Source organism: Monodelphis domestica, chromosome 5 (assembly GCF_027887165.1).
Source record: "Monodelphis domestica isolate mMonDom1 chromosome 5, mMonDom1.pri, whole genome shotgun sequence".
In the NCBI taxonomy this organism is placed as follows: Eukaryota; Metazoa; Chordata; class Mammalia; order Didelphimorphia; family Didelphidae; genus Monodelphis; species Monodelphis domestica.
In genome coordinates, this window is record NC_077231.1 from 166,117,502 (window position 1) to 166,141,758 (window position 24,257).

At 37.3% G+C, this 24,257-nt stretch overlaps 2 protein-coding genes across 5 annotated transcripts in view; one reads left to right on the plus strand and one right to left on the minus strand.

Annotated features, from left to right (window-relative positions):
• The window catches only part of FBXL13 (F-box and leucine rich repeat protein 13), a 333,413-nt gene that overhangs the window by 152,489 nt on the left and 156,667 nt on the right, over nucleotides 1-24,257 (minus strand). For all 3 annotated transcript variants that reach the window (XM_056799508.1, XM_056799506.1, XM_056799507.1), the window contains one exon: nucleotides 17,002-17,131. In XM_056799508.1, the coding sequence (XP_056655486.1) occupies nucleotides 17,002-17,131 (130 nt within the window). The remainder of the gene's footprint in view (nucleotides 1-17,001; nucleotides 17,132-24,257) is intronic.
• LRRC17 (leucine rich repeat containing 17) overlaps nucleotides 16,870-24,257 on the plus strand; it is a 51,643-nt gene continuing 44,255 nt past the window's right edge. For both annotated transcript variants that reach the window (XM_016426065.2, XM_001364698.5), the window contains exon 1: nucleotides 16,870-17,061. The gene's annotated coding sequence lies outside the window, so the exon portion shown is untranslated. The remainder of the gene's footprint in view (nucleotides 17,062-24,257) is intronic.

A 24,257-nucleotide genomic window follows, 5' to 3' on the forward strand; every position in this document is an offset into this window, starting at 1 on the left:
TAACAGGATTTAGAAAGGGCTGTAACAAAGGAGTATAGATTTAATCATTTGAAAATATGACCTTCAACAGACATGTGCAAAAAGCCAGAAACCTCTGGGCGGTCCTGGGTTAAGCGAGAGCCTCCATTGACAGGCAAATTGATGAAGAGTGATTGGTAGATGTGAGGACTGAGGGGAGGCAACTTGGATGGTTTCCTTAAAGATAGGAGGGTCTGGAGACTCGAGGTGGTGGTTGTGGAGTTTTTGGGTCGGTGTGGTTCCTGGGCTCTGAGGAAGCTTGCTCTGAAGGAAGCTGAAGGTGGGGGCCTCTGAGACTGTTTCTCCATTTTTGACACGTGAGTAATAGGGACTGATCTCTTTTCTTTGCCCCAGCTATCTAAGGGCTTGGGCCTTTTGGCCCAGCCTAAACAGAAGGGGTATTTAAGCCCTATTCCCTTCTCTCCCCTTTCTCTCTCTCTCTATATCTCTAATTCCTTTCTTACTCCTATTGTAATTAAACTCCAAAAAAAGCTGACGGCTGACTTGAGTTTTTCATTTAGGAATTACATAGCTGATTCCTTGGCGACCTTAAATTAATATATATCAGTCTTTTAAAATGATTCCCTTGTAACATTGTGGCTGACCACACGGGAGTCTAAAGAATCCTCTCAATAAAACTTTTTCCTTGCCTTTTTACTATACTGTTTCACCACTTAGTCCTTTTTTTTAAAAAAAAAAAAACTTGGCTTAAAGACACAGCTGCTAGAACACGTGAGTATAAAAAACTTTTTCTCTTTTCTCCTTAAGTTAAATTGGAATCAGCAGTTTTTTCTTTTTCTTCCCTTTAATCTTAAGGGACAGCTGGGTAGCTCAGCAGATTGAGAGCCAGCCCTAGAGGCAGAAGGTCCTGGGTACAAATCGGACCTCAGATACTTCCCAGCTGTGTGACTCTGATAGACAGAAAACAGCTGTTTTTAAATCTCAGCAACAGGACTCTAAAGTCCTGGCTGGAAGAACTGTTTCTAAATATCCTTTCCCTTAAGGAACAACTTCCTGGATTAAAAAAAAAAAAAAAACCCTGCGGAAAGTTTGTTGCTTTGCCCTGCTCCCCACGTGTTTTGTGAAATTACAAAATATACATATAAAAATGAGTACTACATTCTTTGACAATTATATGGCAGCTGAAGAAGTAGGGGCATTGAGGAATGAAGGATACCTCCAAATTTTTATATTAATAGGTACTGTCATTTTTGTACTCCTCAATACTATATTTAGAGATGAAAAAATAAAAAATATTGAGGATAAAATAAAACAAAATGAGGATAAAATAAAACAAAATGAGGATAAAATAAAACAAAATGAGGATAAAATAAAACAAAATGAGGATAAAATAGAAAATATTGAGGATAAAATAGAAAATGTTGAGGATAAAATAGAAAAAAATGAGGATAAAATAGAAAATATTGAGGATAAAATAGAAAATATTGAGGATAAAATAGAAAAAATTGAGGATACAATAGAAAAAATTGAGGATACAATAGAAAAAATTGAGGATAAAATAGGAAATATTGAGAATAAAATAGAAAAACTTGAGGATAAAATAGGAAATATTGAGAATAAAATAGGAAATATTGAGGATAAAATGGGAGATATGGAAGATAAAATAGGAAAAATTGAGGATAAAATGCAAGCCCAATTAGAAGATCTAAAATGTTTCTTACAGGATCAATGGGCAAACACCCACTCTACCAGAAACAGACCTGTTTCTGAACCTTTGAATGAGGAAATTTCCTTCCCTGAAATAGAGATGGAAAACACCTTCCCTATAGCCCAGTTAACAGACTGCTTCTCTCGTGCAGTGCAAATCTTGTCTGAATTTAATCCCCAAAACCCTCCCCCTGCAATCCCAGCTTCTCATGTTCCTTCTCCTACAGAAAACCAAATTCCAATGCAAGAGAAATCTTGTCCTCCTAGAGAAACCCGTTCTTGTCAAACTGACCCACAGGTGCAAAATTCAACTAGAGGCCTGTTTCCTCTAAGAGAAGTACCTGAAATAGGACGAAATGGGGATGTGGTGACTTTAAGACATAGGATACCGTTTACTCCCCAAGAAATAAATGAATTTACACGAAATATCCCCACATATGAACAAGATCCTTTTCTAGTAACAAAAAAGATGGGAGACATATTTTTTCAATATAATCCGTCTTACAAGGACGTTGAGAGCTTACTACAGGCTTTTTTAAGTGAACGTGAAAAAAATAAAATAATTGCTCATGTCAACAAAACCCGGGGGCGTAATGCAGCACATTGGCCATCTCAGGATCCCGAATGGGACTATAATAATCCTGAGGACTATCTACAACTATACCGTTGTAGAGAGGCCATCCTCACAGCCATGAAGGAATGTGCGGACAGTACAGATAAGTGGATGGAACTGGAAAAAATTAAGCAAAAGGAAAACGAAACACCCTCCAGATTTATGGACAGAATTATCGAGTTTGGGGACAGATACTTAGATTGGGACTTAAATAAAGAGAATAGTTTAAGACAAGTTAGAAGAATCTTTGTAAATAATTCATGCAAAGTAATTAAAAATTATTTTAAAACACAATGCCCAAGATGGTCAGATATGGACCTTGAAGAATTGCGAAAAACAGCTATATATGTTTTTAAGGGAAACGAAGAAAAGGAGAAAGAGAATAATGATGACATGGAGGAAATGAAGAAAAAAATGAGATGTGTAATAGATAGGATAACTAAATTAGAAAGTGGGCATGATAATGAACCAACGACAATTGCCCCTCTCCAGAAATCCAATTATCAATCCATTACTTGCCACTTCTGTGAGAAGAAGGGCCACAAAATGATGGAATGTAGAACCTTTCTTAAGATGTTTGGAAGGAATACACAGTTTAATAATGGTTTTAGAAATAATAACTATAGAAATTATGATAATGGTTATAGAAACCAAAATTCTAGAAATTATAATAATGACTATGGAAATAACTATAATGAATATAGAAATAAGAGCTTTAGAAACCAGAATTATAGAAATAGGAATTGGGAATTTAATGACAATGCTCAAATTGAAGAAAATTTTAATGATTATACTCAACAATATATGAGAAATGGCGCTCGTCCAAAAATTACTCGAGGTACTAATGACCCTCAGAGAGGTGCCCTTCAGGGGGGTGCCCAAGGAATATCCCAAACACAATGATGGTGCCCGGGGGGGGCTGGGGCACAGGAATCAGAGGATACAACCTTTGATTTCCCAGACCCTGATGTCCTACTACCCGTTGTCCCTATCCACTGCCCTCCCCATACTAATGAACCCCATGTTACCTTAAAAGTGGGTAACACCTATTATGATTGTCTATTAGACACCGGAGCTTCCTGGTCTGTATTAAAGAGAACACCTGATTTACAATGTTATTCTATTGGCTCAGAGAATGTAATGGGAGTATCAGGAATAACCCAAAGAGTTAAAAGACTTCCTCCTAGAATGGTGTCTGTAGGACCCCTGGAGGTACAACACTCCTTCCTTTTGATGCCTGACTCCCCTTTAAATTTGCTGGGGAGGGACCTTCTATGCAAACTCAGAGCCACAATAACCTGCTCCCCAGATGGCTCATTATCATTAGAAGTACCAGAGGAATCTTTAAATTTACTCCCTGTACTTCTCTCTGAAAACCAGGAGGCAAAAGAACCTTCCATTTTTGAAATACCTAAAGATATACCGGAGTCTCTTTGGGCCACATCTTCTTCTGATGTAGGCTTACTTAAATCTGCTGTTCCTGTGCAGATAAAAACTAAATCTAGCCCACCTCCTTCTATCCCTCAGTATCCCCTCTCAAAGGAGGCAATTGAGGGTATTACACCAGTTATTAACTCATTAATAGAACAGGGAATAATAATCCCTTGCAAATCTGAATACAACACGCCCATCCTGCCAATTAAAAAACCAAAAAAAGGACCTGATGGCAAGCACATCTATAGATTCGTACAGGATCTAAGGGCAGTGAATAATCACGTTATAAAGAGACACTCCGTAGTTTCTAACATACATACTATTATTTCATCTATTCCTAGCACAGCTACATACTTTACAGTAGTAGACTTGTGTTCAGCTTTCTTTTCCATACCAATACATGAAAACTCCAGGCATATTTTTGCTTTCACCTGGAAGGGCTCACAATATACCTGGTGTCGGCTGCCACAGGGTTATGTCGAAAGTCCGAGCTTATTTGAGCAAATTTTGAGCCAAGACACAGACAATATAACATTTAAAAATAGCAAATTAATCAAATATGTAGATGATCTACTCTTGGCTTCAACAGATGCAGAAACATGTCAAGAAGATAGCAAACACCTTCTTTTGGAATTGCACAAAAGAGGACATAAAATCTCTAAGGATAAAGTTCAATGGTGTCTCCAAAAAGTAGAATATTTGGGATTCATCTTGACTGCGGGTGCTCGTTATATTTCTCCAAAACGAATTGAGAACATTCAAAAATTGAGTGCTCCTACCACTAAGAAACAGCTGAGAGCAATTTTAGGAGCAACAGGGTTTTGTAGACAATGGATTCCTTGCTATGGGGAAATCACTAAACCCCTTATAGCATTAACAAAGGATTCAGTTCCTGAACCCCTCAAATTAGAGCCTGAACACTTGTCAGCTCTAACAGATCTGAAAAAGGCTATCATGTCTGCCCCTGCTCTAGGCATCCCAGATTACAACAAGCCATTTACTTTATATGTGCATGAGCGAAGAGGAGTAGCCTCTGGTGTGTTAACTCAGACTTTGGGACCTTCTCAGCGCCCAATTGCTTATTATTCTGCCCAACTAGACCCAGTAGCAGCAGGAGCACCACCATGCCTTAGAGGAGTAGCTGCTACAGCCTTACTAGTAACAAAAACCGTTGATTTAGTATTGGGATGTCCATTAACAATAATGTGCCCACATGAGATTGAAGCATTATTGGTAAAACATAGAACACAGGCATTCTCGGATCAGAGAATTACAAGGTATGAAATAACCTTATTAAATAGTGAAAATATTACCTTGAAACGCTGTTCAACTCTTAACCCTGCCACCTTGCTTCCAGATTTACCCACTTCAGGAGAACCACTACATAACTGTGAAACATTAGTGTCCATGGCAGAAAAGCCTCGAGATAATCTCTTGGACACTCCCTTAGACAATGCAGATCTGATTTTATTTACCGATGGTTCCTCTTTTATGAGGGATGGCATACGTTACACTGGAGCTGCCGTAGTCTCAGAATTTGCCACTGAATGGTCAGCTTCACTACCTTCTAACATTAGCGCTCAAGGAGCAGAACTCATAGCTCTAAAACAAGCTTGTATAATTGCCAAGGATAAAAAGGCAACAATTTATACAGATTCTAGATATGCTTTCGGCATTTGTCACTCAGTCGGGATGCTATGGCTCCAAAGAGGATTTTTAACCTCAGCTGGAAAATCCATAGCTAATGCAGAAATTATTAATGAAGTTCTTTCTGCTCTCAAACTGCCTAAAGCCCTAGCTGTAGTTCATTGCTCTGCCCATACAGGTGGCTCTGACCCTGTCTCTAGAGGAAATGACCGAGCAGATGCCGCTGCAAAACTAGCAGCCATAGAAGGACCTGGATTAATTTTAACATTAACAACCACTGATAATTTAAATTTATCACTCTCCTATAATGAAAAGGAAGTGGAAAAATGGAAACAAAAATTTAAAGCAAAACAAATTAATGGAGTATGGGTGTCATCTGAAGGAAAACCCCTGCTCCCTAGAAGTTTCTATAACCAAATTTGCCAATCTATTCATAAAAATGGTCATTTTGGCACCCAGGGCATTGTGGACTCTGTCAAGAGAGTATGGATAGCCCCTGGTATAACTACTATAGCCTCTAAAGTATGTTCAGCCTGCCCTATTTGCCAGGCATATAACCAACATGCATATCGTGGAAAAGCCTTTGGGGGACGTCCTCTGGCTTACACACCTTTTGAACATCTACAGATAGATTTCATAACAATGCCAAAGGCTGGACGTTATAAATTTTGTCTAGTAATTGTAGATCAACTAACCAGATGGCCGGAAGCATTTCCTACAACCCGAGCCACAGCAGATTTTGTTGCAAAGATACTTTTAAAAGAAATTATCCCTCGTTTTGGCCTACCAGCACGTATTGACTCCGATAGAGGGAGTCATTTTACCGATTCTGTCTTAAATCAAATATATTCTTGCTTGGGGATAACTCCAAAATTCCATGTTCCATATCACCCCCAGAGCTCAGGCCAAGTGGAGAGGATGAATAAAGAACTTAAGACTATGATTGGCAAATTATGCACTGAGACCCATTTAAAATGGCCTGAAATTCTCCCTCTGGCCCTATTTTATCTTAGAAGCAGGCCTAGAGGAGACTTACATATTTCACCATTTGAGATGCTTTTTGGACATCCGCCTATACAGGCTAAGCCTTTCTCCCCGGCTTATACATCGCTATTAGGGGGAGATATTACTATTGCTTCCTATATACAGGAGTTACAGCACAAACTACGTGAACTTCATGAATCCGGAGCTGCAGTACAAGCTGGTCCATTAGACTTTTCTCTGCATGACCTGAACCCAGGAGATAAAGTTTATATCAAGAATTTCAAGCGAACTGGAGCAACTGAACCTTCATGGGAAGGACCATTCCAAATATTATTAACTACTCCAACATCTATAAAGATTGGAGAAAGAGACTCTTGGATTCACTGCTCACATGTGAAGAAAGCATCTTCTGCTGAGACTGATTGACTCTATCCTATCATATGAATTGTGACTCTATCTTATCATAAGAACTGGAGATAATAATCCATAGACAAATGGATGCTGTTTTTTTTTCAAGAATATATTGAATTACTGATTTTTTTCTTATTTTTTCTTATTTCTTTTCTTTTATTTTTTTTATCAGAATATTTGATTTTTTTTCATTTTTGTACTGAAGGTACACATAATTAATATTAATATTTTTTCCCTGCAGTAATACAAGTTAATATATATATACTCTTGCTATAATATCAATATATGCCTAAAAGCTTTAAACTATGGGAACCTGCCATTTATTGATAAAATATTATAGGACTGTGATTAATGTTTGTGTCTGATTCCAGGAAAAGGGATAAAAACAAGGAGCACAGACTAAACCTGAATAGTGCCAATAGAGCACACATGAAATATTAAAGTGAGACTCAAGGTTGCGACGCTTAACTTATGTTTAAGTCGTAGGACTTCCTTGTATCTACACTCCTTTCGAAGTACTCAAACAAGTACAAAGCTTGACTATCATGCTGGCTCCCTATATCTCTGAAGAAAAAAAAATCAGACAAGGGAATGACATTTCCCCATCAAAATAGAATTCTAATTCTTTTCTTCTTATATTATGGCAACTTCCTGTAGTCTTGGCTACAAATGGCTAAGTGAAATATTACTGCATTCTGTCCTACATACTTGTGGGATAGAAATTACTTTAAACTGGACCTATACAAGGTCTATTTTGAAATTTTCTTATGTTTTTGATTATTTTTCTATTTTTTTGATAATTGACACATACAACCCCATACCTGAACATTGCATTCTGAGCTTAACTTGATATTTTTTTTTTAATACTTACTTCAGGGGGGATTGTATTTTAATTTAAAATCTAAGAATTTTTGAATTTTTTTTATTTGAGATTTTATTTTTATAAAAATCCAAGACTTTTGTTTAAGATTTTACTGTTATAAAAAATTTTCAAAGATTTTGATTTTGTTCGAGAAAAGATCTTCAAGAAAGAAGCTTGAAACTTTTATATCCAGAGAATGAACTGTTGCAGAAAGATGCCAAAAACCTACACTTCATCAAGAAGATCAAGAATGAACTTTGGATGTGATTGATTGGACTGAACTTTTGATTGAACATTTATTGTAACATTTATGCCAAAAGGGACTGCCCCTAATTTGGCTTTCTGTCAATGCGCCTAGCAAACATTGGTTTTGCTTTCTTTTCTTTTCTATTTCCTCTCTCACTATTCTAATTTCTCTTAGAAATTGAATATTGTGCATATCTTTAGTTAGAAGTGAATTTAGAACTACAAAATGATTATGTTAAATGATCAATGGGGAGACTAGTCTCCCAATGATCATCAGGGGGGATTGTAAACCTCAAAATTCCTTAGACTTATAAATGTTGGAAATTTCACCATTGGATATTTCATACTTGGAAAATTTCTTACTGATAGTCTATTGGAATGGGAACTCCATTGGCATGGGAGGTTCCTTCTCTTCCCTTCTTAAGATTACTTTAGGACAGAAACCTTTTGCTGAACAATGGAAAGGACTTTGACCTATGCTTAAGCATAGAACAGGAATTTCTTTGAGTCTTGATTGATTTTAGAATTGATACAATGGAGATACTCCACCCTATTCAGTCCTAATAGGATTGAGTAAGGGCTGCAGCCTAGATCAAAATTTAATTATTCCAATCTCTACCATACTCAAGTTAACAGGATTTAGAAAGGGCTGTAACAAAGGAGTATAGATTTAATCATTTGAAAATATGACCTTCAACAGACATGTGCAAAAAGCCAGAAACCTCTGGGCGGTCCTGGGTTAAGCGAGAGCCTCCATTGACAGGCAAATTGATGAAGAGTGATTGGTAGATGTGAGGACTGAGGGGAGGCAACTTGGATGGTTTCCTTAAAGATAGGAGGGTCTGGAGACTCGAGGTGGTGGTTGTGGAGTTTTTGGGTCGGTGTGGTTCCTGGGCTCTGAGGAAGCTTGCTCTGAAGGAAGCTGAAGGTGGGGGCCTCTGAGACTGTTTCTCCATTTTTGACACGTGAGTAATAGGGACTGATCTCTTTTCTTTGCCCCAGCTATCTAAGGGCTTGGGCCTTTTGGCCCAGCCTAAACAGAAGGGGTATTTAAGCCCTATTCCCTTCTCTCCCCTTTCTCTCTCTCTCTATATCTCTAATTCCTTTCTTACTCCTATTGTAATTAAACTCCAAAAAAAGCTGACGGCTGACTTGAGTTTTTCATTTAGGAATTACATAGCTGATTCCTTGGCGACCTTAAATTAATATATATCAGTCTTTTAAAATGATTCCCTTGTTACAATACCAAATTCAATTAGAGGCCTGTTTCCTCTAAGAGAAGTACCTGAAATAGAAATTTATTATTTGGGATATGTGACAAGGAAATCACTTTAAAAGACTGATATATATATATATATATATATATATATATATATATATATATATTAATTTAAGGTCGCCAAGGAATTCAGCTATGTAATTCCTAAATGAAAACTCAAATCAGCCGTCAGCCTTTTATAGAGTTTAATTACAAACAGGAGGAAGAAAGGAATTAGAGAGAGAGAGAGAGAGAGAGAGAGAGAGAGAGAGAGAGAGAGAGAGAGAGAGAGAGAGAGCGAAAAGGGGAGAGAAGGGAATAGGGCTTAAATACCCCCTCTGTTTAGGTTGGGCCAAAAGGCTCAAGCCCTTAGATAGCTGGGGCAAAGAAAAGAGATCAATCCCTATTACTCACGTGACCAAAATGGAGAAACAGTCTCAAAGGCCCCCACCTTCAGCTTCCTTCAGAGCAAGCTTCTCAGAGCACACTCCAACCACTCAGACAAACTCCTCAACCACCACCCTGAGTCTTCAGATCCCTCTATCTTTAAGGAAACCATCCAAGTTCCCTCCCCTCAGTTCTCACATCTACCAATCACTGTCCATCAATTTCCCTGTGCCAATGGAGGCTCTAGCTTAACCCAGGACCACCCAGAGGTCTCTGGCTTTGCACATGTCTGTTGAAGGTCATATTTTCAAATAATTAAATCTTTGATCCTTTGCTACAGCCCTTCCTAAATCCTGTTAACCTGAGTAGGGTAGAGATTGTAATAATTAAATTTTGATCTATGCTGCAGCCCTTCCTCAATCCTGTTAGGACTGAGTAGGGTGGAGATTGATTCCAAGTATCTCCATTGTATCAATTCTAAAATCAATCATGACTCAAAGAACTTCCTGTTCTATGCTTAAGCATAGGTCAACGTCCTTTCCATTGTTCAGCAAAAGGTTTCTGTCCTAAAGTAATCTTAAGAAGGGAGGAGGAGGAACCTCCCATGCCAATGGGGTTCACATTCCAATAGACTATCAGTAAGAAATTTTCCAAGTATGAAATTTCCCAATGGTGAAATTTCCAACATTTATAAGTCTAAGGAATTTTAAGGTTTACAGATATCCATGGCGACCAATAATTAATATAGTTTAGGTCACAACACTAAAATTTTCCTTTACACTTGGACTTCTGCTGTTCAATATATTTACCAGTGCCTTGGAGATAATGGCATAGATAGCATGCTTATCAGCTGTGCAAATGACAAAATGTATGGACAATTTTGTCCATGTATGTACAATGTATGGACAAAATGTATGGACTGGATGGACAACTGACCTACTAGATGACAGTCAGAATCCAAAAAGGGCTTGAGAAGATAGAAAATTGGACTGTGTCTATTAAGAAGAATTTTAAAAGAGGTAAATGTAAAACCTCACACCTGGGTTTCAAGAAATTGACTTCATGAATACAAGATGAGGGAGACAGGGCTAGACAGCAATTCATCTGGAAAAGATCTAGAGGTTTTGGTGGACTGCAAGGATAATGTGAGTCAACAATATGATGTAGCAGCCAAAAAAACTAATGTGATCTCAGGCTGCAATAAAGGGAATAGCTTCCAGGAATAAGAAAGGGATAATCCCATTGTATTCTGCCTTGATCAAGTCATATGTGGAGTACTGTGTTTGGTTCTGAGCATCACACATTTTGAAAAAGAGATTGATGAGTTGGACAGTAATCAGAAGAGGGCAACCAAGAGGGTGATTGAAGGGCCTCGAGTCCATTTTTTATGAGATTAATTAGAGAAACTGGGAAAAGGCTCAGGACAGAGGCTGTTATTATAACTATATTTCAATAGAAATGGATTCTTTTGTTGCCCTATAGGTTTATTTTATGTATTTAAAAATATTCTGAGAAAAGTTTCACAATTTTCACTAGACTACTTACTATCATAAGGAATTTATTTAATGTTCATTCCGTCTCCTTAGGAGCAGAATTTATAGGTTAGAGAAAGTTAAGTAATAGATCACTCGGGCTCTTATGGAGCAGAAGGCTTCTAATAGCCCTGAGGTCACTTTAAGAGGCCTTGCATAAAGCAGGGAAGGGAAGGAGGTCTGGGCTCCATCTTCTCTGGCACTTTCAGAGAAGAGGAGTAGCTGGTGGCAGTTGGAGTTGAGAAGAACAGATTTAAGGAGGCTGAAGAAGGGAAAACTTACTGCTTCTAGTTAAGAATCTAGTTACAGAGGGAGTTTTCTTCTCCGGATCTAGGGGAGATAGGTCTGAGGCCTGTTCTCCACAGCACTGTGAGGAGTCGTACTGTCTGTGACTTAGTGTTGATAGAGAAATTTCTTAAGGAATTCATTATAATTTAAGTTCGTTGTTTTAGCATAGCTTAGTTAGATAGAAAATTATTATTATTGATAGAGTGTAGTTTAAGAAGGCCTATTTTAGACAAGAAGAAGCTGCAAAGAAAGCAGCCAGTGGGGGAGGAGGGAATGGGAGATTAAAGTCTGAGTGTTAGGTTAAGAGGTTCCTGTTCTATTCCTAACTCCTGATTTCCTACTTCCTATATTCCTCTCCCTACCTCCACTAGAAAGAAAGAAGCATTGTATTGAGCTATTTCCGGACTTCCATCCACCACCTTCAAATAGGTTAACCCTGACAGCTCCAGTTATACCAGATAATATTTAGTTATATCACTACCAAAGTGCTCTGGGACATACACAAAAAAGTTAAGGGTCCTTATTCAAGGGTAACCTAGTAGCTGTCTTCAAGAATATGAAGGAAGGGATTAAACTTGTTCTGTTTGGCTACAAAGGGTGGAAATTACCAGGAAGCAAACTTCCTCACACTTCAAACAGTACAAAGGGGAAATAAACTGCTTTGGGAGGTGGTAGGTCCCCCCTTATTTCATCTCAGTGAGCAAAGGAAAGGTATATTGTCCCCTTAATCAAAGGACTGGATGGGTATATTATACTATGGATTCTTTTTGGCTTATAAATTGGATTAGGTGGCCATTGACATCTCTTACAACTCTAAAATTCTATGATTCTTTGAATATACAAACCAATGAAATTGTAAATCTATCTATATATCTAAATAAATTATTATAATGAGGTTTCTATTTGATGTAAATATTATTATTCACAGTTAAGACAGGATAATGTAAAATTTTATTAGCTATATTTTAAATTAATATTTTTATTCTCAAATTACTTAAAATCCTATGCCTGTTTTTGGAGCCTGGCTTTCTGATGTGAGATATCACAATTCTGAAGTACAAAAATATTTACTAACATTCAAATTTTTATTCAAAACTAAGAGATCTTGAGAATCCTAACAATTGGTGTATCATTAATTGCAACATTTAGTCTAATTATATAAGTCATTGAGTCCAATCATGTAAATGGATTTAAGATAGAATGAAGGTTTATGAAAATATTAATTAAAAAGGAAATTTGAAAGATACAGGTAATGAAAGTCTTAGTGAATCTTTCAAAGATAAAGTAATTTCCTGATTTTATAAAATTATAAACCACAGAGGAAATATATGAAAGCTAATAAAAATAAAACCCTACTACAAGCCTACTTTAATACCTTATTGTGACATGGAAGTGACCCCCCCCCAGAGTTCCCCATAGCAATGCCAATAGAATAGCAAGCCCCACAAAGCTAAGTAAGCCTCAAGTAGGGGTGATGAACTGTATATGTTCTAGCTAGACTTGACAGTTATATTAGAAAATGAGAAAATTCATTTAAAAGTAAAATCTCATTACCGAAACAAATATGTTAGGAATATTCAACTAAAAAAACTGAGTTCAAGAATCTTCCATATTCTGTACTTGAATCACATTTCAGACCCACTTTGCTGATTGACTACTTCCTTATTACTCCTTTCCAAAGCTTTGATCATTATTACATCCTCTAGTGGCTCTATGTTCTGCATAGCATCTTCCCATCCCTCATGATATTACTATGGACTGATTCCTGGCACTAGCCAAGGGTTAGGACTCAACACCATGCAGCAAAAATGAAGTAGCAGGGGCAGCTAGGTAGCACACTGGGTAGATTATCAGGTCTGGAATTGGGAGGACTTGGGTTCAAATATGACCTCAGACACTTCCCTGAGCAAGTCACTTAATCCCAACTGCCTAGCCCTTACTGCTCTTCTGCCTTGGAACTAATACTTATTATAAATTCTAAGAAAGAAGTAAGAGCTTTTAAAAAACAAAGTAGAAACCTGACCTAATTGGTCCATGTAATGACAGTGAAGAGTGAAAACAAAAATTTTTGACAGCTTTTTTAATAGTGAAATGGGATACATATTTTTCACTTTCCAATGACCTATCACCATTTTCATTGACTAAGCTATGAATATGCTCAAAATAAAACTACATATATGTACATATATACATAGATATAGATATATAGATATGGTTTAGAAACCTCTCATTTCTGTAAGTTGAGTTTGAATTTTAGTGTTCTTAACTAAATAAAATGCAGAACACATTACTTATCTGCCTCTGCTAAATATTTTAGCAAACAATTGCTGTAAGAAAGTAGATGATTTGAATACATACTTATCCATGAGCAGTTCAATTTCATTTAATTTAGTTGAATATAAACTGTTTAAGTGTTTTCAGTGTTTACTGAATATGTTAATGATTCTATATTTAATCTGTTTCCTTTAGTTGCTTAGTTACACTAATTCTACTGTTCACAATGAGGTCGTTTATACTCTACCCTGGTTGACCACATATGCAGTTTTACATTCAGTTTTGAATAACATTTTAGAAAGAATTTACAGGCTCAGACAGAGACCTGAAGTCAAATCTGGCCTAAGACATTTTATTAGTTGTGTGACCCTGGGAAAATCACTTAACCATCGTAGCCTCAGTTTCCTTAACTCTAAATGAGCCAGAGAAAGCAATGGCAAGCAACTCTGGTATCTGCCAAGAAATTTCAGATGGGGTCACAAGGTGTTGGACTTAAATGACTTAATGACAAAGCATATTCAGAGGAGGATGACCAAGATGGTGAGGAAATACAAAACTTAAAAAGTTAAAAGAACTGGGAATGTTTAGCAAGGAGAAGGAAAGATTTGGAAGGTTCATGGGAGGTTTTTTTCTGTTTAGCCCTATAAGGTAGAACCAGAAGCAACAGGTGGAAACTGCAGCCTGGCTGCTTTATGAGGGGAAATTTTACTAACAATTAGACTGTTCAAAAATGAAATTAATTGCCTCTAGAGATTGTGAGTTCCCCATAGTCCCCCATAATGACCACTTATCTGGGATACTGTAGAACATATTTCAGGACAAGTATCTACTGCACCCAGGGACTTTGAACAGCCAACTCTGAAATGCTAAGATTCTACAATCCTGCATTATTCAGCAAATTCCAAAACAAGAAACTCATGCTGATCCTTGTGCACTATCTAAGCTAGTTTCCTTTGTGACCAGCAGAAACTGATTGGCCAGGTTACAAAATACAATCCTTCGCCAGAGCAAACTCACTTATACATATGCTGATTGAACCCATGACCCTCATTAGTCCTGTACTAAACAGCAAAAAATACACCCACACTTGGGTTAGAAGATACAGAAGAAACAAGTTTTCATTCCTTGAACCACTTCATTCATAATTTTTATGTATCCACAAACATTTCCTCAACAGCTGTCAACTTATTGGGTAGTAGTGAACTGGAGTATCCTTTTATATGTCTATTAAAAAAATGTATGTCAAACCCAGTTACTGCAAATTCTGACCTGCTACTTTATTTCTTTTGTCATACTGGAATTCTGGCTCAAAATTGGTTGAAATGTATAGCCACTTTGGGAGGCTTGAAAAATTTTCTATTATTACATATATTATGTTATTCTTCTATTTTATTAAAGTTTTTACTATAATGTCATTGAATTTCCTGTCATGTATTTGTTGTTGTTATTCAGCCATTCAGTTGTGTGTCCAACTCTTTATGACTCTATGGGACCATAGCCCATATCCACCACTTTCTCTCGGTCTATCCAAGTTCGTATTCATTTCTTCCATGACACTATCCATCCATCTCATCCTCTGCTGCTCCTTTTGCCTTTCCCAACATCAGGGTCTTTTCCAATGAGTCATGTCTTGTCATTATGTGGCTGAAGTAGTTAAGCTTCAGTATTTGATCTTCCAGTAAAGTGTCTGAATTAATTAATTTTGTTAATTATTGACTGATTTGATTTCCTTGCTGTTTAAGGGACTCTCAAAAGTCTAGCACCATAATTTGAAAGCATTCAATTTTTTAGTGTTGTTTTCCTTATAGTCAGGTGCCAAATATGTATCGCATGTCAAGTATTAATTTCCTACAGTTTGAATGGATAACACCTCCCAAATTGTCATTGCAAATATAAGTGTTTGTTGTTGTTTGTGTTCAATTGTTTCAATCATGTCTGACTCTTTGTGACCCCACTTGGGGTTTCTAGGTAGAGATACTAAAGTGGTTTGCTATTTCCTTCTCCAGATCATTTTACCAATAAGGCAAACAGAGTTGATTGAGTTAACTGACCAGAGTCGCATACGGTATAAGTTTCTGAGGCCAGATTTGATCTCAGGTCCTCCTGATTCCAGGTCTGGCACTCTATCCACTGTGCTACCTAGTTGCCCTCATATTTCTAATATGGCATAATTCATATAGATTTCTAATGTGATACAATTCCAAAATGGGTCTAGTGGCTTTCTCAGGTGTTGCTCTGACCTTTATCAGGTTCCTGGTAATAAAAAGATATTGGCAGGGAAAGCAAAGTAAAACTAGGTCTGTGGTTGTTAGACTTTATTTACTAATACCAAAGATTCTGAAGGAGGAACTAGGTTTTTCTACTGGTATATGCCCCAGGGAGGGTTCCCCTGTTTATTTATCAACTCTCAAATGATAATCTTGCCATTTACCCATGGCACAGGTCAACCTTTTTACTTTCTACCTAGAAGAATGATAACAGAAGTTTCAGAACATTAAAAATATTCAGCAAAGAAAAATGAATGAAACATCACTAAAAGATAAAGGATAAATACATCTCAAAGGGAGAAGAGGTATTGTTCATTGATAATAACATGACTACTATAATTGACACTCTTTTGCCCTAACATCACCTAATCCATAACAACCATTTAGACGTTTCCTTCAATGGTGCTTTCCAACATTGTTCAAACACACCCTTTCAAAATTTCCTTATCCAATTCAACAAGTATTATTAAATACCTGCTAAATGTATGCCAGTCTAATAGACCCAGAAAAAAAAAGGAAAAAAAAGCCATCCTTGCCTTCAAGGAGCTTTCGCTCACTGTTTGGTTTTTGGTTTGGTTTTGTTTGTTTTTTTTAAGCCCAAATTCTAGCCCTAACTTTTTTATATGTGATGTAAAAGCCCTAATTTGAAACAGATTTTTTTGTTACATTTACTTTCTCCTTGCTGAATACCTTTGCATTACATTTATAACTTTCCATATTATTTAGTCTCAGAAAGCACATGTGTGATTTATTTGCCTTTTCAGGAAATCATGCAAGTTCTCTCACAAAGGTTTTAATCTCGTTTTGCATTCATGTTTGCATGCAACTATTTTCAAAATTCAGTTTTTAGGATTCAAATTTGTATTCCCCTCAAATTAGTCAATTTTTTCATACAAGAAGTTTGTAGATGTGACGCTTAAGTGGAAAGGGGCCAAAAGCCTATAGTACTATTCCTGAGGAAAATCTAAGCAGCTGTGGCTGTGTAATTTAAAACCTCTGAAAAGTCTACTGCAGTACTTGCCCTGCGTTATTTTAACATGAGGACTGGATGCAGACAGTTCTCCAAAGGATCCCCTTCCCCACCGCATGAAAAAGAGAAGTAAAAGACAAACCTGAGTACAACCTGAAAGGTCCAAATCGGTGAGCTTGTGGCACCCTTTGCCTGAATTCAGGTATGGTAAACCTTTCTCTGTGAATTTCCTGCAATAAGCCAAACTAAGTTTCTGTAAGTTGGGGAAATGTCTGAAAAGAAAACCAGGGAAAGAGGAGAGACGAGAGGAGAGAATGGTTATTATGGTTCATTACGGAATTCACATTCCAGTTGTTTGCTTGCATTTTTCTTAACATACAATGATTGAGAGAAGTAAGATTTGTTAACTGAACATCCTCTTTCCAGCTACTTAATAATTTCTTTGGGGCAAGGGTGAGGGGGTGAGAGATGGATCTGCAGTAGTTAAGGAAAAGACTTCTTTCCATGCTAAAGAAACTAAGAATGGCAGTAAGATTTCAGAACTGTTTGGAGTAAGGGTTAGAGCTAGTTTCAAATTAAAAACACTCAAAGGAGATTAATTTAAATTTTAGGAGAACCAACTTAAAAAGTTTACTGGGTATGTATGCATACTTTTTGGAAAGCTAGCATATTTTTAAAAACAAAGTTGCAAGATTTGTTCTCTTGTTTTATTCTGAGTTTAACTGTGCAACATCAAAATTAGAATTCCAAAAAAGATTACTGTAAGTATGCAAAGAGCAAATACTCTGTAAAATTTTCTCTGCTGACGAACTGTTACATAATATTGTTAGACACTCATTTGACTTAAAAAGCATTTTGGCCAAAATCACAAAAAATGAATCTACAATCATAGTGGGTTAGAGTTGGGAGACACCAGCCCAGCTCCCTCATTTCACAGTTGGGAAAACTGAGGACCATAGGGATTATGCAGTCTTCGCAAGGTGACTCATCTAACTAGTGGCAGAAACAGGACTAGAACCAGATCTACTGGATCAGTTTACATGGACCCTTTCCAAGTTACAAATGGTTATTAAAAAGGAATCTAAAAAGTAACCTCTAAAATGGAAGTTTTGTTTTTTAATGATTTTTCATTACTATAAAGTGTCTATATCTATCATTTTCAGTACCAAAGAAAGGCTAATATATTGTGATTAAATGAGCTTAAAATAGTATACTGCAAATGGTTTAAAGTGGTTATTATATAAATAAAATACATCATAGACTATGAATCTTCTGAGAATTGAAACGGAGCAATTACAGCCATGCCACAATGACCAAAATGAAAGCTTCCAAAGAGATGAAATGTAATTAGAATGAGTCTATACTACTGTGCTCCTTGAGCTTTCAGTTTCAGGATAGTCTTTGGGCAATTTTCCAAGCCAGCCCAAGTCTGGCATTTTTAAAAGTGCAAGAACTCCCACTACTGACAACTTCTAAGGAACAGGAATAAGTCATTGTTATGCAAACTAACAACATGCATTTGTAATCCACAACACTACAGAACAAAATTAAAGGACAAAAAAGAAGAAAAAAGCAAGGAAAAAATAGTTGGGGGAGGATGAAATTCAGAACTTAAATTTATATTCAATGAAGAGGTAAAATAAAACATACAAGAGCTTACTAATTTTATTTCTAATATTCTGAAATACATGTGTCTATGTGACACAGATTTTCTCACTTGTTCTGTATTTTGTTGAACCAAAATGTGATTTTCCCCTCTGCCTATATCTTACATTCAAAATATATGATGAAATATTTTGGTGCCTTTAATATTGTTCTAACTCAGATCAACAGTTCAGTGAGGAAATGAGAGAGCAATAGCACAGATGGTCCAAGCCACTCCCCTCCCTTGCTTGAAGTTCTTAAAATGACCATAAGGACTGATAAAATCTCAAGAATATATATACTTTGTCTTTACAGAGTACTCTTAAGTGAAACTGAGACCGGGCTGGGAAAATATCATTTTCTTCTATCTCTAATCAGATATCCAAAGATTGGTTAGACATACTTTGAAAGATATCTAGCAATAGGAACTAATAAGCAAAATATAGGTTCTGAGGAAGCTTGTGGAATCTCCCTCCAATGCAGTCTTCTAAAATGAGAATCTATACTTTTCTGAGAAGGTTGGACCAGATGTAGTTCTTATAGGAGGAGTATGGGTAGTCATTTGATATTTCAATGTTTTGCCCAACACTATAGCTCTCTCTTTGGTTCCATATCATGAGTCCAACCTACCATATCCAAGATGGAACTCAATTAAGGTAAAAGCATTGCACTTCACCGACCCAATAATTACCATTCTAATGAGATTACCAATGATTTGTCCCTAAGTGGGGAAATCCACAGAGCATTTATCTTAAATGTCTCTTTAAGCTTTTCCAGAGGAAATGATTTGTTGGAGGTTTATAGTTCCTAATAGTGGGAGAAATATCAGTTGACAGTGAAATCTCACTTGGCAAATTTTGAGCAAGAACAGCACTTCATCCCAAGTTTTGGCATAGTAAGTGTCCCCTGCTGAGCAAAATCTTATCCCTCATTTTCAAATACTGAGACCATTCACATAATCCTATGTCTGCCCTGGTTTTTGTTTATAGTCTTACTTTGTGTTTCACCTTTTTCCAGATACTTAACTTTTGGGGATTTTTTTTCCTCCCACTTTAATATTACTAATTTTTGGCTGCTATTATACATAAGATGCTATCATTCTTTTGTAAACTTTAGTGGTTGTTTTAAGGGAATTTTAAGAATTCTTACTGTATACAAGGTAGATAGTAATATGAGAAATATGGAATTTGCTGGAAGGCAACACTAAACCCATGCCTCATCTGTGATCAGAGTCAGTTTCTAGTGTGATCACATTGAGACACTGTTTGGCCTTTACTATATGTCAAATCAAATCAGTTACTAACTATTCATTTCTTCTATCATGAAGGATATGAAGAAATAGAAATGTCTTTGTTGATGGGGAATTTACTATCTATGTTCTAAGATAAGGCATCCAATTAAAAAGCAACTAGCAAACAAATTAGCTGGCCAGCCAGGTGGCACAGCAGATAGAATGCCAGGTTGTAAGTTAAGAAGATTCATCTTCCTGAGTTCAAATCTGGCCTCACACACTTACTAGCTGTGTGACTGTGAGAAAGTCATTTGACCCTTTTTGCTTCAGTTTCCCCATCTGTAAAATAAGATGGTGAAGGAAATACCAAACCGGCTCAGTATATATTTGCCAAGAAAAAACCAACCAGGATCACAAAAGTTGGACACAACTGAAATGACTGAACAACAAAACATATTAGTACATTAGTACTAGAATACGTATTGTTCTCAAGTACTATTAAAATTTGGAGAAGGGAGGGATCCTTCTGGAAATGAGTTAGTAGATAGAGAAAGCTTAATGGGATTTAACCTACATATGGTTTGGATTAACAGAGAGGAATGAGATAAGAAAGACTTCAGAAAAGGGGTAGAATGATAGAATATAGTTGCAAACAGATTTGTATGGGAAAATAAGAAAAGTAGTCTGATCACTTAAGTGGAAGATTTATATAAGAAAATAGTGTATACTTCCTAGCTGGGTGACCCTGGGCAAATCACCTAACCCCCACTGCCTAGCCTTTAGCACTCTTTTGCCTTAGAACCAATACACAGTAATGATACTAAGATGGAAGGTAAGGGTTTAAAAAACTAGTCTATAATAAGGTTGGATAGGTATTAGAGAGCTCCTGAAGGGTAGTTTGAAGGAAATGGCTGCAGGTTCTTAAATGGGTGACTTGTGTGATGAAAGCAGTGTTCATGGAAGATTAATCTAACAAATGTGGGTGAGATGGATTTGAGGAGAGAAAAACTGGTGTCAGGGAGTAAAGCTATAATTGATTTAGGTGTGAAGTGAAATTGACTGTGGCACTGGAAGGTGGAACAGAAGAGATGGATAAATGTAAGAGCCATTTCTAAGTAAATTGAGAAGACAGTCATTGAATGGAAACAAGGAACAAAGGAAAAATACTAGGGAAAGTAGGAGAATGGTAACATTATTAATAGAAAGAGATAAGATAGGACAAGAACCTCATGGGGTAGAACGTAGCAAGCATAGTTTGGGATTTAATGAATTAAGAGTGGAAAAATCACACCACTAACCAAAAATCTGGAGTTGGGGTTCTGGCATGAGATCATCAACAACAAAAAGAAGTTAAGGGTTATCTAACTTAGAAGACAGATAAGCCCCCCTAGGGAACAAATGAAGAAGTATCATAATAAATGATGTTTCAAAGTTTACAAAGCATTTTACATGTTATCTTGTTTGATCTTCATAACAACCTTATGTGAGAGTTCATATTATTATCTCTGTTTAACAGATGAGGGAACTGAGGCTAAGAAAGGTTCAGTGACTTGCCCAGGGCCACAAAGCCAAGAAGTGTCTGAATTAGGATTCAAACTCAGACCTTCCTAATCAGAGAAAGATGTTCCATGGTGCCACACACCTGTCTCAAGAAAAGAAGCCTGGGGTCTGAAACCTAAAAAGATACTCACAGTTAATAAGGGGAATAAAAAATAAATTTAGCAAGGTATGTAGTGAGATAGTTAGGAAAAGAAAGAGGACAAGACAGGATAAAGAGAAAGAAAAGTCTTGTTTCCTGAAGATGATTCATCAGGGAGAGCAAGATGGAAGATGACTAAGAAGAGTTTGTACAGTGATTCACACGTAATAGAAACTCGGCAAATGTTTGCTGAATGTATTGGAATAACTGATTTGGGGTAAAATTGTAATTTACAGATAGTGAAGGGTATTGACTAGACAAAAACATCACCAAACTGTGACACAATCAAAAGTGAGTGTAGTATAATGGGTAAAATACTGCCATACAGATTGTGAAGATGAGAAGGCTGTTGAAACCAGATTGCATAAAGGGCCTCATCCTTGTCCTCTAAGAAATAGATAAATCCAACCAAAAAATAAACAAGAAAGAAGTTAGGGAGGTAAGGAGAACTTTAGAAAAGTCTGATACAATAGACATCTGAATGAGAGGTTAAATGACCTGTCCAAGGTTCCATAGCCAGTGTGTGCCAGAGGCAGGATTTGAACACAGGTCTTCCTGACTAGTCACAGTATTAGATGATGCTATTGTCTAATTGGTAGTATAGATATCTCTCCTCAGAAGTCATGGACAGCTGCACCTAGAGAAAAAGGATTTTGAATTTCCATTTGTGTATTAGTTGCATCTTTCCAAATAAGGATGTTTTAACTGAATTCTGTGCCCCCTCTGTGTAAGGCACTGAGAATACAATGTGCTGACATGGATCCCATACATGACCCTGTACTGGGTGTGCTTTGTGCCAGGCAACACGTAGATAAGAAAATGTGGTTGCTGGAGCTAAGGAGGGGAGATAAGCCTGAACACAAGAAAGTCTAATAGAAAGCAGAATGTAACAAGTGCCACCAGAGGCACAAAGTACCCTGGGAGCTCAGAGACGGGAGAACTCACTTTGGACTAGGGAGAAAGAAATAAAGGAAATGCTCATGGAAAAAGTAAATGTCTTAAATAATCTGTGGGGGTGGGGGGCGGTGGGGGAGGCCACACCATGCACAGAACTGCCTGTCTAGGAAATGGGAAGAATGTTTAGGGAAGAGTGAGCGATCTAGATTGACTAGGGCACAAGGTATCTGGAAAAGCGAGTTCTGAGCAGATTGTGAAGGGCCTTGCATGCCAGCTTAGAAGTCACTGCAGGTGTCTGAGCATAGTAGTGTCTGAACATAGAAGCTGACACACCAGCTGGAAGGTTCTTGCAGTGATACACATGAGAAATAACGAGGGCCAGAACTAAGCCGATGGCAAGGGAAAAGAAGAGGAGATGCTAAATGGGAAACGTGTTGCTGGTAGGAGATCGTGGAAATGAACTAAACAGGAGGAGGCAAGAAAGAGGGAGAAATAGAAGACGGTCCCTAGGCTTTGGGCCCCAGGTAGTCAGGAGGATCCAGAGGAGGAGCAGGCTGGCTCAAAATGTCCAGTGGGCAACTGGAAAAGTGGAACTTGGGTTCAGGCTGGAGATGAGAAGACATAAATTGAGGAGTCTCCAGAGAAGTAATAGTGAGAGCTGTGGGATGAGATAAGATCATCAATGCAATTCAACAACATTCATCAAGTACCTGTGAGGTAAAGTGCATTGATGCCAAGTGCCAGGGATCCAAGGACAGCTATGAACATGGCCCCTACCTTCAAAGAACAAGCAGTCTGGTAGGGGAATAGAATCTAGACAGATAATTATAATGCAATTTGTATCAAACAGAGGGGCAAGAAGGAACCGAGGACCTACAAGAAGACCACCTCCAGTACCAAATGAGAAATTATAGAGAAAAGACAAAGGCCAGAGAACAAACCTTGAGAATGATTGTGTTGAGAAGTGAAGAGAACCTAGACTCAGCAGCTGAGTCAGGGAGTGGGTAGAGCACTGGGCTTGGAGTCAAGAAAATCTGTGTTCAAATCTGACTTCAGACACTTAGTAGCTGTATAACCCATGGCAAGTCACTTAACTCTGTTTGCCTCAATTTCCTCAGTTAAAAAATGAAGATAATAATAGCAACTATCTCTCACAGTTGTGTGGATAAAAATGAGATAAAGTAAAGCACTTAACAGTGCCTGGCACAAAGTACTATATGAGTGTTAGCTATTATTATTATTCAACCAAGGAAACAAGAACAAACATATCTAGCAAAAGAACCAAGCAGATACAGTATCATGGAAACCAAGAAAGAAGGAAATATCAAGCAAGAAGGCTTGGTCACAGTATCAAATGTTCAGAGAGATCAAGAGGATATGAGGAGTGAGAAAAGGCCATCACGTCTGGTCATTAAGAAGCCATTAGCCACTCCTGAGAGAGGAGTTTCATCAAAGTTGAAAGGCTGAACAAAATGCAAAAGGATGTGAGTGGGTGATGAGGAAGTCTAGACATAGTTGTAGGTTACCTCTTTTAAGATGTTTAGTGATTAGAGAAAGACAAATGAGGCAGTAACTTACATCTAAGTGCTGAGAGAAGGTTTTTAGGATAGGGTGGGATTGAAAGGAAGGTGAAAAAGAAGGAAAAGGGATGTAAAGTCAAGAGAAAGGCTACAAATGGACTCCATAAGATTTAACACTTAAAGCAAGTCCTATCATTGCTCTAAGAAATCTAGGAAAATTATCTACATGATTCACCTTGGGGGAGGGAATAAGATGAAATCCAGGAGCAAACATTTAAAGCGCCTCATGTTTCTTTTATGCTTTCTCTTCTCAATTGCTTTAAGGAAAAGATATTGACAAATAGTCATTTGTCCAAAAAGGCGAAACAAACTAACAAAAGAGAAAAAAGAAGAGAGGAGATTGGAAG